The sequence below is a fragment of the Moschus berezovskii genome, chromosome 15 (genome assembly GCF_049115385.1).
Source record: "Moschus berezovskii isolate FMDL1 chromosome 15, NW_MosBer_1.0, whole genome shotgun sequence".
Classification (NCBI taxonomy): domain Eukaryota; kingdom Metazoa; phylum Chordata; class Mammalia; order Artiodactyla; family Moschidae; genus Moschus; species Moschus berezovskii.
The window spans coordinates 21,556,720-21,573,592 of NC_142474.1; the positions used below are offsets into that span (position 1 = coordinate 21,556,720).

Below are 16,873 nucleotides of genomic sequence, written 5' to 3' on the forward strand. Positions count from 1 at the left end.
GTCATGAGGTCAGGTGTGCTGGCGAAGACAACTCTCCAGCCTGGTGGTGGAGTTAGCAGAAGCAGAGTGAGGCTGTCTCTACATGAGCTCAGGGCACTTTCTTGCCCATCCTGGTCCTCAGTTTTCATGTTTGTAAGACAAGGAGGTGGGGCTGGATAATCCCCAGATTCCCTTCCAGCGCTGGATTCAGGTCTCCGCTGCCCTGGTTTCCCATACCTCATCTTCCCTGAAATCCCAATGGAAGGAATGCAACGGACCACACAGGAGGTGCAGAAATGGCTTTTTATTGCTGGGGTGGAGGGTGATGAGCATAGGGTGTCCTGAACGTGAGGAGGAGTATCTGAGACGTGTCCTTTGACTGGGCTCAGTTGTCACTCCTGGGGGATGCTGGCAGCACTGACTGTCCCAGAGGGAGACAGTACAGAGATTCAGTCCCGTCCCCGGGAACCAATCTGGAAGGAGACCCCAGTGTGATGCATGGACACCCCGGGGCTCTTACCAGCTCCTGAGTTCACCAGACATGGCTGCAGGAGTACTTCCTCCAAACCTTGCGAACTCTGAGGCTCAGGGAGGGACTGGCACCAGTGGTTTGGGGTCTCCCTCTGGCACCTGGCACTGAGCCCTCCTCATCCCCTCACCCCCAACCCCTCACCTTAGCAACAATGGTTGATGTGAAAAGACTGATCAGGGCCCAGAGGAGAAAGGGTACAGGGCTCAGAATATGATTAGGATCATGGATCAGACTGAGATGTAGGTTGGGTCTGTGACCAGTGCCAGGGCTCAGTCAACTACTGGGGTCAAAGCTCAGTCTGACTATTTTGGGCTCAGTTAAGGAGCAGAATCAGGTGCAGTCTGGGTGTGTGATTAAGGGTCTGGACTCGGTCTATGACCAAGATCTGGGCTCAGTCTGCCGCTAGAGAAAGAAGAGAAGCCAAGCTTGTTTCTGCTTCTCTTCTGGCCCCTGTGGGTGTGGGGGGCTCATCCTCTCTCAGCCCCTGAGCACAGCCCTCACCAGCAGATGGGCATCGCAGCGGTTTTCCTTTTCTGTGCTCTTCACTTTCCCTGTTGGGTTTCCTGAAGTTCATCTGAAAGAAGTAGCAGTTCTTAACTCCCGCTCTGGAGAGTTGGACAGAAGTCGGGCACCAGTGGCTGCTGCCCCACCTCCAGCCAGGCAGCTGACAGCCATCGGCATGTCACTCCATCTCTCCGTGCCCCCGTTAGTTCTTCTGAAAAATGGGTATGACGCCACTACTCACCCCACAGGATCCTTGCAAGGGTCAGAGGAAATGGTGCAGTGAAGCACGGAGTGATAGCCCCAGGACCGGGGCCTTTGACTATTTTCTAAAGGACTGTCTTCAGGTCCCTGACACTGTCTCTCACCCTGCTTCTGCTACCCAGAGCCCCAGCAACCCCAGCCACGCCAGAAACCCAGGTCAAGGAAAGCGCCCGGGGCTGGAGGTAAAGCCACTGTTCCCCATAAGGAGGGAAAGGGAAGGGACGTGTTTCTTAACAATGCCTACTGAATAGTAGGCTTTCTCTGCTTTTTCTTTAAATCCACTCATCACCTCGGCAGCGTTTACAATCTCCTTTCATCCGGGAGGGACCCAAGACTCAGAGAGGTGGAGCCAGTTGGTGACTCCACAGTTTCCAAGTAGCCAATCCAGCATTTGAACCCAGATCTGGCCCGTCCTCTTTCTCACATCATTCTGGGCAGCAGGTTCCATCACTTTGACAGGAGGAGCAGTAGAAACTCTCAGAGGACCACAGAGGCCATCAGTCTGCAGGGACCACCCCCAGCCACACTCTCCAGACTTGCTCAGGGTGAAGGGTCCTCAGCTTCTGCAGGGTCCCCTGACCAGACCTGCCAGTGCTGCAGGCATAGAGTGGCGTGCGCCCTGCTCTGGGGCTGCAGAGGGAGCCCCCTCCCCACTTCCCCAGGCTGTGACTTACCAATGCGCTTCTTAACATACTCCGCATCCAGGCTTTCAAGGAAACTGCGGATAGTGGGCAAAGCTGAGGGTCACAAGGAGGTGACGAGAGACACACACAGAGAAATGGAGAGAGGGAAGGAAGGAAAGAGGTCAGGAGGGAGGAGGGAGAGGGGAGAGGGAGAAGGAAGAGGACTGGTTATTACCTGCTGTGAGCACCCTGCCCGCCGCCCACAGAGATGCTCAGTACTGGGGCCTCAGGACTTCTGACCCTAGGATTCTAGAACAGTGGAAACTTAGAAAGTCCAAATCTGAGAGCCAGAGGACACTAGGATCCTAAAACCTCAGAACATTAGAATTCTAGAACCTTAAAGAACCAAGACTTTTAATATTCCAGACGCTATGCCCTTAGAAACATTGACCTCTGGACTCTGAAACTTTATAGAGTTAAATGGGGCCCTGGGAACTATAGAGAAATGGTTTTCACAATTGTGTGTGCCTACAATTCCCTGAGAAGGTTCTTAAAATCCAAATTATTGAGCAGCAGGTCTGGAGTAGTACCTAACAGTCTGCATTTCTCATGAGTGTCCATGGGAGGTCAGTGGTGCTGGTCTGAGGACCACACTTTGAGCATGACTCAAGTTCAGTAAATCACAGAACAACATGAAGCATTTTTCCTTTAATAAAGCCAGATTCCCAGCCTCCTTCCAGAGTGACTAATATGGAACCTTTGGGATTTTGCGTACATGGTACATATGGCTTTTTAGATGAAACACATGAGTCTGAAGTATTATATGTAGATTTTTTACTTTAAATGAATTAAATTTGTCTTTAATGAAGCAAAACATTATCTCAAAGACCTACTGGCAGTCCATGGGTATTATAAATGGTTCAAGTGTGGGATCCAGTGATTTCAGCTGATGCTGGGCCCCTGCTCACTTCCTCCCAGGTCAGGTTGAAAAAGGGGGGCAGGTAGCAACTCACAGCCCAAAGGGAAGTTAGCCCCCAGAAAGGAGTGTCCAGAGAGTACAGCCTACCCTGGGAAAGTCTCTCCTGTCCCCACCTGGCCTGGCTCTGCAACCCCAGGAGTGGAGCATTCACCTCACAGTGTGTTACCAGGGATAATACTTCATTCGTGAGGTTGATCGCAAATTCTACAACCTCGTTGAGCAGTTCAATGTGCCTGGAAAAGAGAGGAAACAGATAAAGCTCGGTAAAGTTGGCAAAGCACCCAAGCAGGAGCAGTGGGAAGAGGGTGGAAGATGGTGGAGCACCTTGCAGTCAGGTGACTTGAGCCTCTTTCCAGGGTGATCATCACTTAGAACCCCATTGTTGACCAGCAGCCCACACCAATATCTCATGAGAGTCTCATCACAACCCTAAGACCTCATTCTTCCATCCATCCATCCATTCTTCCATCCATCCATTTAGTCATCCTTTCATTCATTTGTCAACACATATCTAGACAACACCAACTATGTTTGCAGCTATGAAATTAAAAGATGCTTACTCCTTGGAAGGAAAGTTATGACCAACCTAGATAGTATATTAAAAAGCAGAGACATTACTTTGCCAGCCAAGGTCCGTCTAGTCAAGGCTATGGTTTTTCCTGTGGCCATGTATGGATGTGAGAGTTGGACTACGAAGAAAGCTGATCGCCGAAGAATTGATGCTTTTGAACTGTGGTGCTGGAGAAGACTCTTGAGAGTCCCTTGGACTGCAAGGAGATCCAACCAGTCCATTCTAAAGGAGATCAATCCTGGGTGTTCATTGGAAGGACTGATGCTAAAGCTGAAACTCCAATACTTTGGCCACCTCATGCAAAGAGTTGACTCGCTGGAAAAGACTCTGATGCTGGGAGGGATTGGGGGCAGGAGGAGAAGGGGATGACAGAGGATGAGATGGCTGGATGGCATCACCGATTCGATGGACATGAGTTTGAATGAACTCTGGGATTTGGTGATGGACAGGGAGGCCTGGCGTGCTGTGATTCATGGGGTTGCAAAGAGTCAGACACGACTGAGCGACTGAACTGAACTGAACTGAACTATGTGCCCGGAACCAAGGCCGACTGGGGACACAGTGATGAACAAAGAACAAGCGGCTCCTAACGTGGTACCTAAAATATTGGCTAAATATTGGCTAAAAGGTTCATTTGGAGTTCTCTGTAACAGCTTATGGAAAAGTCCCAAAGACTTTTTGGCCAACCCAGTGTTAAAACATATTCTTAAGCCTGGCTCCTTCCCACCTTAGGCTCTCAGCATAATTGTCACCTCCTCAGGGCAGCCCTCGTGACTGCTTGCCTAAGGGAGGGCTTTGTGTCATAGCACTAGGTTAGGTGTGCTGTTCTGCACAGGGATGATTGCAGTCTAACATTTCTTGCAGGCTCTTTACTGCTGGACTGAATGCTTGCCTGTCTGCTTTTCCCTCCAGAGACTAAGCCCCACAAGAACAAGCTCCTTGCCCTCAGTCACCAGTAAATTCTCCAGAGTTCAGAAGGGTGTCTGTGGCCTGGAGCAGATGGTCTGCACATTTTTGGTTGAGGGAGTAAATGAAGCAAACATACAACTGAATCCATAGTGACAACTTGTGACGGGTATTCAGAAGCGCAAGAGGAGAATCTTAAGCGAGAGAAGAGGAGGAACCTTGCTTTAGTTCCTAAATGAGGAGACAAACGTGGAAATGGGATGCAGGAAAGGTGTCTCAGGTGCCTGAGCAGCCCGTGCACGGGGCATGAGTGGAAGGAGTTTGTCTGAGTCACAGAGCAAAAGCTAGCAGGTCTAGGGCAACGTGGGCAAGGTGTGGATCCAGATCAGATAGAGCCAGATGGCCCTCAGAGGGCCTGAGATTCCACCTAAAGTGGACGGAAAAGCCACCAGTGTTTGGAGCAACAGAGTGGAATGCCTTTTGACAGATACAGACGCTGAGACCCAGAAGGCAGGATGATACCCTGGCGCTATAGGCTAGGCAGCGTCCAGCATGGCTCAGGCATTTGGACTTACATCTGTCTTTCCAAGTGATGGTAGGCTGCAGAGCCCATCTTTATTTTGGGGAGTGTCTAGGCAGCCTGTGGTCAGATCCCTTGTTGAGGCAGGATTCACGGATCTCTGCTCATGGCTCAGCCTTGTTCCTTGCCAAGGCCAACCTTCCCCAACCTTCAGCTTCCAGACCTTTTCTCCTCTCCCAGCTGTGACCAGGATCAGCTTTCTCCTTCCATCCCCTTCCCTAAGCTAAAAATGCTCTTTGAAGCACAGTGTTTAAGATGTAGATTTGGTGGGTTACCAGAGATCAGTGATGTAGATAGAGATGTTTAAGTTTTCAAGATCTCATTTTGAGAATTTCTCAGTGGGAAGAGGATGATTTGAGGATAATCTGAAATTATAGCCCATGGTAAGGATTTCCTATTCCTCTTGGCCCTCCTAACTAGAGGCAAGAAGGTAAACACAGTGAATTAGTATTACTATCATTATGATTGTTGAGGGACATTGTGTAATATGAGAAGGGTCAGTACCTTGAGTAGACATAACAATGTTAAATGTGCAGGCATCTAACAACAGAGTTTTAAAAAGCATGAAGTAAAGACACATGAAGTTGAAGTGGAGACAGCAATTCACAGTTATGGTTGGAGAGGTCAACACTCCTATATCAGTAAGGGGAAAAACCAAGAGACGGAAAGTCAGCGTGGATATTTTCATTACCTGAGAGCTTAGTCTGTCCCAGGCTGTATGCGAAACACTTGATTTTCTCATTTGGCCAACACAGGAGGCTATGAATTAGGTATTATTACCATCCTCTGTTTACAGATGTGAAAACAGAAGCTTCTAGAGTCTACATTGACTACAAAACCACAAGTTAGTGGCAAAGTGAGCTTGACTTCAGAATCTGATCTCTTCTTTACCATACTCTGCTCCCTCCTGGGTAAGGAGTAGGGCTAAAATTTTGGGATCCAACTCCTCCGAGATCACCGCTCTGCTAAGGTGTGTGGACCTGACCTGCCCGGCACGGTGAGTGAGATGCTGTGTTGATCGTTCCTGCGTTCATCCACGACCACCTCAGAGACACCACGGTCTCTATCCGTTTCAACGCTGACGCTATATCTGGGGACCCAGTTGAAGGCCAAGCCGACAAACTCACCCAACACGGGGCTGCAGAGAAACAGGTTCACAGTTAACAGAGTTGGAGAAGTCTCTTCACATTGCCCGCTTTAGTCTTTCTCTTGTGTGGGCATTATATGGATGTCTATGAACGAGGCCAGGGAAGCCTGGCGTGCTGCAGTCTGCAGCTGCAAAGAGTCGTACAGAACTTAGTGACTGAACAACAAATGGACGATGTCAACACTGTCTGTATTCTTTATGGACGCTATATTCTTACATTAGGAGTTTCTTCTCCTGAACACAAGGGTTTGGCTCATGTGATATTTCTATGGAGTATCACTCTGATGATTAAAATAAAAATGAGCTAACATTTCTTAAGCAAAATGCTACATTAGGAATTTCAAAAAAAGTATTTTACCTGGATTAATCCATTGAATCTCAATAGCAACACCATGAGAGAATATTGTCATCTCTGTTTTCTGGATGAGGAAACACGGCATAGAGAAGGTATATAACTCTCTCACGATCTCATAAATAATGAATGAGGAAGTCATATGCACTTTAATTTATAAAGACTCCCACACATCCTCATTTTACGATCTCTTTGTATCTTCAAAGAAATTAAAATACTTAGATATTATATTTTCCATACAATTTTCACATGGTCTTCATTACATACTGTACACTACTATATGGCCCATACTTCTCACTTCCATTTAAAGAGAATCTTGAGAGAGGAAATGATGCTGGAGGAAACTTTACCAATGAGTTATAAATGTTCATGTTTTCTCAAGTTTTATAATTAGATAAGTGTTATGATTTTAGAAATGTATTTCATGTAGGATTTTTTAAAAAAGAGATTTGATTACGGATGATGTTTCTTAGAACATTATAAAGGTTCAGATTTCGGAGTTGCAAAGGCCTCGTTATTTTATAGATTGGGAGACTAAGGCAGCAGTGTGGAAAAGTGCCTGATTTCAGATTGGAGAATTACTGGCCATACAACACTGCCTCCCCCAAACCTCAGATTCTAATTCATACTCACAGGGTCACGTTGACTTCAGCAGTGATGGGGACCCTCACGTTAATGCCTTTGCCATCAGGAGTCACTTCGAATGTGATATCCAGGTTGTGCAGGTGACTGATATACACTCTGTGTAAAAACCACCATTCACCCTTATCATTCCTCTTGGCAGGCACTGCTGGGCTCTTCTCTATGCCAGAGTTGTGCTGAGCAATTGAGCCTCATGGACCTTGCCTGCTTTGGTCTCATGAGAGCCATGCTCAGGGGTTGGATTCTCTCCATTGGATGGCATGGCAGACTGAGGATCAGACAGCTGTGATTTCCCTCAAGACTCCAAAGGTGAATATTTGCAAGAGCCAGCATTTTTTTTTTTAATGGAAATACAGTTGATTTGGGCTTCCCAGGTGGCACTGGTGGTAAAGTACCCGTCTGCCAATGCAGGAGACATAAGAGAAGTGGGTTTGATCTTTGGGTTGGGAAGATGCCTTGGAGGAGGGCATGGCAACCCACTCCAGTGTTCTGACATGGAGAATCCATGGACAGGAGCCTGGCAGGCTACAGTCCATAGTGTTGAAAGCAGGACAGGACCGAGTGACTGATCATGCACACGTGCATGGTTGCTTTACAAGGTTGTGTTAGCTTCAGGCGTGCAGTAAAAAGGTTCAGATATATAGATATAGATGTAGGTATAGATATATAGATACAGAGGTATTTTTATTTCAAATTCTTTCATTTATGGGTTATTACAAAATATCGAGCATAGTTCCATGTGCTATATAGTAGGCCCATGTTGGCAGTCTATTTTATATATATCACTGTGAATATATTAATGCCAAACTTCTATTTATCCCCCATACTGCTTTCCTGTTAGGTAACAATGAATTTGCTTTTTACATTCATAAGTCTGCTTCTGTTTTGTATTAGTTCATTTGTTTTATATTTTAGATTCCACATATAAATAGTATAATATGATATTTGCTTCCTCCATCTACTTTCTTGACTTAGTACGCTTATCTCTACATCCATCCATGTGGCTGCAGATGGGATTATTTCATTCTGTTTTATGCAGAGCAAGAATTTGAACCCAGAACTTCTTGACTCCCAGACTTCACGTGTGGAGCCACCTAATCTGGTGTGAACTCTAGTTTTCTCTCTCCTGAGGCCATTCAGACTTTTATACTCAGGTTTTTTAGGGAAGAAACATCTTATTCCTTTGGGATGGGCCTTTCAGTTCAGTTCAGTTCAGTCGCTCAGTCGTGTCCGACTCTCTGCGACCCCATGAATCACAGCACGCCAGGCCTCCCTGTCCATCACCAACTCCCGGAGTTCACTCAAACTCATGTCCACAGAGTTGGTGATGCCATCCAGCCATCTCATTCTCTGTTGTCGCCTTCTCCTCCCGCCCCCAACCTTTCCCAGCATCAGACTCTTTTCCAGTGAGTCAACTCATCGCATGAGGTGGCCAGAGTATTGAAGTTTCAGCTTTAGCATCAGTCCTTCGGCACAAGCAAATAGGTAGAGGTAAGGGTGAAGAGAACCTTCATTCTGACCCTGAAATCATAGAAGGAAAAAGCCCCAACTCATGAGATACCAGACAGGCCCTGCAGCCCTGATTAATTTTCCCAGGCTCTGGCAGAGTTGGCCTCACTTCTGCCCTGCAAGAACACACAAGGTTCATTCATCTTTATTTCTTTGATATTAAACTTACGTCCCCAAAGAGATGTATTAAAATCTTCAACATGAAGCATCAACTCACCCTGTAAGCCTGTTCACTACTTGAAAAATTCCAGAAATGAGTTGTTCTAACAAGTTCTCTGCTTCCTGGACTTTCTCCTGGAACTCCTCTGAAGTATTGGTTTCCTGGAGAGTCTTCAAAAACAGCCTTCAGTTTCTGAAAGATAGCTGCAAAAACAGTCTCCATTTAGTGTGGTGCACAACTTAGGAAGCAGCTCCTAGGCACACGGTTCTTGATGAGGCTATTTGCCTATGCTATTTCACTTCATCTTTATGGCACCTCCATAAAGTAGCTATTACTATTATTTCTCCTTTCAAATGAGGACGCAAAGGGTCAAATGATTAAGAAATGGGCCAAAGTCACACAGCTAGGAGGCCTTGTTCCTTGTATGCTGCCTTCACGCTAATATATATCCATCATTCATCAACAAAGCAATCAGTCCACTGAGAAGGCAATAGATATTGATTACACATCAGTTTCTAATAGAGAAGCATTAATGAGTTGCTCACATAAACAAAATAAACTTAGAAAAAAATAAGGAAAGGAAAATCTAGAATCAAAGGGAACATAAAACTCCAAATCATTACAGTGGCAGGTAGGAGTCTCTGGATATTATATCTTTGCAGCAGGCCTAGAAAGCAGTACTTCATTCAGGAGCAGGAGGACAAAGTAACTTAATGGGGTTGCTTTCAGAGAAAAGAGGGATTTGATAGAGGAAGTGACATGGCAGATGTAGAATGGCACCTGTGGAAAGAGTTCAGAATATACATGTAGAAAATAATTCAAATGAGAAACTACAGGGTGACAGCTAGCTCACAGGAAAACAAAAAACTACAAGAAAAGATACATAATCATAGTAGCGCAACGTGGCTCTGCCATGGACAATATCTACCTAATTAGAACAATAAAAACAGAGATGGAAACTACAGCTGGTCATGTAACTTACTAGGTGACCTGAATTCAAGCACGTGTGCTTCTGAGCTGTTTCACCAGCAATGATATTGGAAAGTGGGTCCCTTCTGTATCTTTAAGGTTGCCTAAGCCCTGGAAAGGTTTGAGGTGCAGTCATTTATGGAAATTAGTTTCTCCTATAAAGCACATTTGTCAGTGTGCTGGTAATGTTTCCAGAAAATGAAAAGAAGGCCAAGTTCTTTCAAGAAATCTGAATTACAAGGTGATATGATTAACTAGAAAGGTAGGTAATTTTAAAGCTACCTAGGCTAGGTGGGAATCCTTTTCCAATTAGTCAATACAAATTCCTAAGAAAATTGAATGACCCAACAGAAAAATATGCTACTAATTTAAATAAGATATTTAAGTTAACTTACATAAATGGATAATAAAATATCAATAAATGAGTGAATGTCCTAATTAAACAAATCCTGAAGTGATTTATAACCCAGTCATCTGTGAGATTGGCAAAACAATCTGTTGTCCGGACAAGTATTGTCAAAGAAGTAGGAAAAAAGGTACTCTCACACTCTATTGGGCGAAATTTTAACATAGGGGATTATTTGTCAATGTCTGCTATAATTTACATTGTGCATACCATTTGAACTTATAAAATGTCACTTTTAGGAATTTATCCTATGAATATATTAGAAAAGTTAACCATGATATAAGATTAAAAGTTATACACAGTTAAGTATTGCTTGTTTCTAGAAAAATAATAAATAAGTAAATGAACCATGAGCCAATTAGCCACCTGTCAGTAAACCACCCATGAGGAGCAGCCCCTGCTGGCAGCCTTTGCTGACACAGGCATAGGATGTAGGTGGCAAGCTCCCAGGTGTCACAGATCATCTGTTAGTGACTCACTTTCAAGTGTACTGTCAAAAGTGTCAGGTCCTTTCTCAAGACCAGATTTCAGCTTCCTCAGAACATTCCTGCCAAGATTGTCAAGAGGAGACGCTGAGGTCCCAGCGAGCAGACTGCACAAGAGAACAAGTTTCCAAAGCTGAAACATCTTGTCCTGACACCTGGACAGTCACGGGAGGAACAGGAGTGAGAATTTTCCAGAGGGAAACAGGATCTTGGAAGAGCACCTATCACTCTTACCCTCAACAGACCTTGAAGATAGACGTGGTTACCTCCTCTCTTCCAGACGGGCAGTTCAGGTCAGAAAACTAGAGCAACTTGCCCAGAGATGCACAGCCAACGAGTGGAGGAGCTACTGTCTGAAAAGTCATGCTTGACTCCAGGTCAGTGCTCTTTACTAGAGGTCCTTTGCACATGGTTGTCTCTCTGCCTGGATCATTTCCCTCTTCTTTTCATTTTTACCTGAGTCACTTCCTACTGACTCTCTAGCTTTAGTATTACATCTTGATGTCTATGAAGCCCACTCTAGGTGACTCCCCAAGGTCTAGGTTAGAGGGTCCGCTGGTGGAGTGGAGATGGTGATCCTCCTGCCCCTGGGTACCTATTAGTGACAACTTGGCTGCCTTTCCTAACAAGCTGTGCACCAATTAGAAGAGGGATTGTGACTTGTTTCACTGTTGAATTCATTACACATAGTAAAAAACAAAACAAAACCCTGCTCCTAGTAGAGCACAATAAAATGGTTTGCTGAATAAAAGTGTGAGCAAATAAATGGACACCACATCATGACCCTGCATAGCTCATCAGTTTGACTCTTCTCCTAATAAAAGCTATTTCTCAATGTACTCTATTCAAAATAGTAACTAACTGGATTACTCCATCCCTCTCCCTCTTGCCCCCAAGGCCTTCAGAAGGTCTCCATGAGAAGTGACATTAAGGGGGAAGCCCACCATTCATAGGCTATGAGAAAAATACTTACAAAATCCTTGCTGTCTTGTATAGTCTCCTGAATTCTGCGGGGTGGTGATGGCCCTTCTACGATGGTAATGGAGTGGGAGCCTTTCCCGGAAACAAGCCCTGGGTCCAGAGCCGTCCAAGAGGACTCGAATGAAAATAAGCCCTGTCCAGAGTGAACACAGAGGTTTCCAAAGCAACGGTCACCCAGGATGCTTGATTTGAAATGGATGGATATGGAGAGGACTTTGCGCCAAACTAAGAGCAGGTTCTCATGGAGCCTCCAACTGCTAAGATGGTGGCCATGAGGATGCGGGGCTGGGATAAAGACTGAGAATGGATGAATTGGAGACTATTGTGGTAAAAGGACCCATAGTGATCACCCAGGCTAATTCTGTCATTATTTGGAAACTCAGGCTCAGAGAGGGGAAACAACCAGTTTGAAGTCACCCACTTACACAGGGACAGTGATGGGGCTAGTATTGTGGGCTTATAGAGTCAGAGTCTGTGTCCAGTGATGTCATTTTTTCCAAACCTTCTCTTGTGTCTGAGTGCGCTCTCCAACGTCCCTCAAGGTGGAATCAGCCTCAGGGTAAATATTTGCAGTGATGTATTTTCTGGACCACCCTCCCGCTTTGGGCTACTCTATTTAGTCAGTAGAGTTGCTTCCATGAGTGAACAAAATCTGCCTCCATATATACCCTCATATATGCTGTATCGCTGTGTATGGTTGCCCCCCGACTTCTCTGCTGTCAATGAGTTAGCCAGAGGTTGAAGCTCTCAGCTTCAAAACAACATCCCCATCATGGCCGCTGTGTCATCTGCTCACTGATGACCCTTCAAACCCATCTACCTCTCTTTCCATGGTCCCTGCTCTTCCTTCTGTTCCATAAACACGCTAGCCTCTTTGCTGCCTTAGGTCTCTGCACAGACCATTCTCTCTTCCCTAAACTTTCCTCTCCAGCTGTCTGTGGTCTCAACATCACCTCACAACCTCCATGAATGCTCACCTGAAGTGGTCCCTCCGTTCTTCCTTGAGCTCAGCTCAAAGAACACCATGCCTGTGATCCAGCTGTTCTCACCACCCCACATGATGCATTAAGTACGTTTGAAAGTATAGATGCCTGAACCCCTCCCTAGATACTCAGGGTCAGGGGCTTCAGGGTGGATGGTTAGAAATGGAAAGAACTGGACTGGTGGCTCAAAGGTACTTTCTACCTTGAGTTCTAAGAACTGTGACACCAATGTCATCCCTTGGAACCACTACTCTGCCTAAATATGACCCTCACAAACCTAGATGCTTATCTTGCTTTATCTTGTTTCATCTAGTCAAGAGCCAGGCAGGGGTGTTATCGCCCCATTTCCTGGCTGGGGAACATGAGGCTCAGAAGGCAGGATGACTCGCTCAAGGTCACACATATGGGAAGGGGCAGAGCTGGGGAGTGCACCCCTTTCTGCATCCTCTCCCATCTTGATCGACTGTTCACACTCTCAGCCTCTGGGGGCAGCAGCGAGTCACATTCTTTGGTCAAAGTGCCCAACACCCAGTAGGTGCAGGCAAGTACCTGCCCTGGGCCTGGCACTGCAGGTCGTCTTTCACCATTGGTGCTCACAACTACCCCACGAGGAGGAAATTGAAGTTCAGGGAAGGAGGGTGACTCTCCCAGGTCTCATAAAGACAGGAACCAGTACTTGCATACCCAGGGAAGGGTCTTTCACCCAGCTCACAAGGCCAGTTGATGAAGCCGGAGAGTTTCGGTCTTGAATTATTTATTCTTGACCTCTGTTGTTTGAGTTGGTTGTAATGCCTGGTGCACTGGGCCTATGTCAACCTGGAATACACGGTCCAGGAAGCCCAGATGGGTGCCCACTTGGCATCAGGCTGGGAGCACCGGTAGAGAGCTCCAGGTCACCCAGCGTCAGTCTCCTCTGTTTACCCATCTGCCTCTCAGCAAGGACCTGTAGCCCAATCTTTGACATGAATGCAGCCAGGAGAAAGTAGGGATACAGCCAGAGTTTGGGGAGCTAGTTTTCCTCATGCTTACTGTGGTCCCCTCACCAGAGCACAGCCCAAGTGCCCAAGCCTGGACCTGGGGCATGGAGGACCGCACCCAGCAGAGCCTTGGACCCGTCAGCAGACTAACCTCCCGGGCTGTGTCCAGTTCTGCAAACATCAGACATCCCTTTTCTCCTGCCTGTGGGCACAGAACTGAGGGCTGTGCTGAAATCTTGTGAAGAAAGTTTCACCCGCCTCAGGAACATAGCTCAGGAGGCTGAGTGTGATGTAATGAGCTAGGACCTGGCATTGGCCCCAGGCTTCACCTGTCTCACTGTAAAATGGGTAAACAAACCTGTGCTTGCATCCTGGTGGCAAAGTGGAAGTTAAAAGCATACCAAAGGGGTGGCGCTCATACCCTGGCTTAAGTGTTAGGGCAGCTGCATTCGAATCCTCTCTCTTCTGTTACTGGTTGTACAGCCTGGACAAGGACCTTCATCTCCCTGAGCGTCAGGTCCCCTGTGTGTGAAATGAGTCTAAAGATTGGACTCTCTTCCAGGTGTGTGGTGAGGATCTGGTGGGATAATGTGTATGAAGGGCTGAGCATGAAGTAGGTCCCTGATATACAGTAACACCAGTGCTGAAATGATGATGACAGCTGTTTCTGTTGTCAGGCCATTTCACTCCCTCCACCTCTGGCCTCCCGTCGATACGTGGTCCCACCCTAGAGGGTTATTGAGAGGACCAAGTGAGAAGATAACGCATCCGATATGCTTAGTGCTTAATCAAAGGCTGTTGCATTTCTTACTTTTGTGCAGCAAAGACTGAATGAGATAAAATGGCTCAGCTCTCCAGTATGCGGTGTCCACAAACTCTGACACTCAGCAAATACACATTACAGCCTGAAGATGCATTTTCCTTATTGCTGGTTAATTAGGCTGTACACGTTTAGACATCCATTTATTTTATTTATAACAGCACAATCCTCTTAGAGTCAGCCTTAGGGGTCCATCCCAGACTTTTCCACTGTTGGTTGTGTGACAGCAGGCAAGGGCCCTAACTTGTTTGAGCTTTGTTTGTTTGTTTGTTTCTTTTCAACATGAAACCAGAATTAGAATGTCCTAGAACCAACCTAGATAGTGTATTAAAAAGCAGAGACATTACTTTGCCAACAAAGGTCCGTCTAGTCAAGGCTATGGTTTTTCCAGTGCTCATGTATGGATGTGAGAGTTGGACTGTGAAGAAAGCTGATCGCCGAAGAATTGATGCTTTTGAACTGTGGTGCTGGAGAAGACTCTTGAGAGTCCCTTGGACTGCAAGGAGATCCAACCAGTCCATCCTAAAGGTGTTCATTGGAAGGACTGATGCTAAAGCTGAAACTCCAATACTTTGGCCACCTCGTGTGATGAGTTGACTCACTGGAAAAGACTCTGATGCTGGGAGGGATTGGGGGCAGAAGGAGAAGGGGACGACAGAGAGTGAAATGGCTGGATGGCTTCACTGACTCGATGGACATGAGTTTGAGTGAACTCTGGGAGTTGGTGCTGGACAGGGAGGCCTGGCGTGCTGTTATTCATGGGGTCGCAAAGAGTCGGACACGACTGAGCGACTGAACTGAGCTGAACTGAACTGAGGACATTCTAGTTACCTTAGAAGAGCTGCTCGGGGAAAGAATTGAGGAAATGTCAGTAGAGATCCCACCTAAGCTTGACTGGATACGGTGGTCCATGAATGATAGCGATCATTTTCATTACTATTACTGCAATAAAGAATACTGAGTCATGATCAAAGACAAATTTAGGAGCCTAGAAAAATAGGGAGGGTGACAAGGGGCAGAGTGTGCAGTTCTTGAAAGTGTGATGGGGCAGGGTTCATCTGCCTTGTGAGCTTTCCTTCTCACAGACTCAGCTAACTCACCTGTAAACTGGGCACAATGGGTGTCCCTACATCACTGAACTGGTCTGAAGCATGCACAAGTTAACATGTATAAACCCGGACACAGGGCCCCTAAAAATGTGATCTCCTCATTCTTCTCCTGGAGTGGGAGCCCCAGGAGGCAGGGATCTTGTCTGTTTTGTTACCTGATGTGTCCCCTATGTCATAACGATCCCTTGTGATCATAGCTATACATATTCCCTGACGTGTTGTTGCTGTATTATAACACACAGATCGGGGACCCTGCCCATGGGTGACTTGCCTGGGAAAGAGCCATGTTGCTCTGTTTTCAAGTACTTTCCAGGCACATCTGCCTCTCCCCAAACACTGGCAAGTTTTGCTGCATTAAGACCCACCCCTCCTTTCTCTCTCCCTCCCTGTTCAGGTGACCACAGGTGTGTGTAGTGGCTGAGAGTGTGGGCTTGGCTGCTTGAGGTTTCTCCCCTGCACACATTGCTCCAGCTGGTGGGGATGTAGTCAGTAGCCCCCAGATGTTCCTGACCACCTCTCAAAGCCCTGAGGGTTCAGCTGCATAGCAGGAAACCTCTGTTCACTTTCTGTTAAAGGGAATGGAGACCTTGGAGATAATGAACATCTTACTCAGAGTCACAAAGCAGGTTATAAACTGAGCCAACACTGGAACCCACATCAGGGTCCTTTTCCACCTCAAAGCACTAGGAAGTTCTCACGGTCCCACCTGCCATGAACTGGTGGTGTCCACATGCCCGTCAGTGGTCGGAGGGACCATTAGAGATGGCCTGGTCCTGCCCTGGCGAGCATGCAGTCATTCCACTTTTCCCTCTGAACTTGTGGCCGACATCACTAATCAATCCTGCCCTCCAAGCCCAGGAGTGCCTGGGAGGGCTTCTCTGCGGAAAGCTCCATCCAGACCCTACAATCAATGAGGTATACTAGACCATAGTTCTTGGAGACTCTAAAATGGTCCTGGATGGGAAGATGAGGCTTAGTGAGGAACCACACTTCCCAAAGACTCTAGACCCATCACCATGGGAGCCAGAATTTGCAGACAGAGGTCTACCAGAAGTCTGACCCATCTAGCTCATGCTGTCTTTATAGCACACAAAATAGGAAGTGTAGTTGTCATTGATTCAGCGTAAAGCATATGGGATGTTTAATCTCCTCACTTCATTCTCTCCGTCACCCTTGCAGTGGGGTCATGTAAAGAGAGGAGACCTGAGGTGGAGGGAAGGAAGTGACCAGACACCAGGAACAATTATAATCATTATCAACACTGTTGTAACTGTGTATCAGGGGCGTATACACATGATCCCGCCGCATCTTCACAGCACACTCGGAGGAGAATCCCAAGTGCGGGAGTGCTAAGTTGCTTCAGTCGTGTCCAACTCTGGTGACCCTAAGGAGTGTAGC

General features: G+C 46.6%; 1 protein-coding gene across 1 annotated transcript; it reads right to left on the reverse strand.

The window, feature by feature from the left end:
* Positions 1–371: 371 nt before the first annotated feature.
* Positions 372–12,645, reverse strand: LOC148775375 (short palate, lung and nasal epithelium carcinoma-associated protein 2A-like). The gene is made up of 7 exons (XM_088843641.1): positions 12,564–12,645; positions 8,803–8,890; positions 7,068–7,175; positions 5,921–6,073; positions 2,992–3,111; positions 1,951–1,994; positions 372–400 (listed from the first exon to the last, which is right to left on the reverse strand). Exons 1-7 carry the CDS (start codon positions 12,643–12,645, stop codon positions 372–374), a joined length of 624 nt encoding a protein of 207 aa, XP_088699767.1.
* Positions 12,646–16,873: the final 4,228 nt, after the last annotated feature.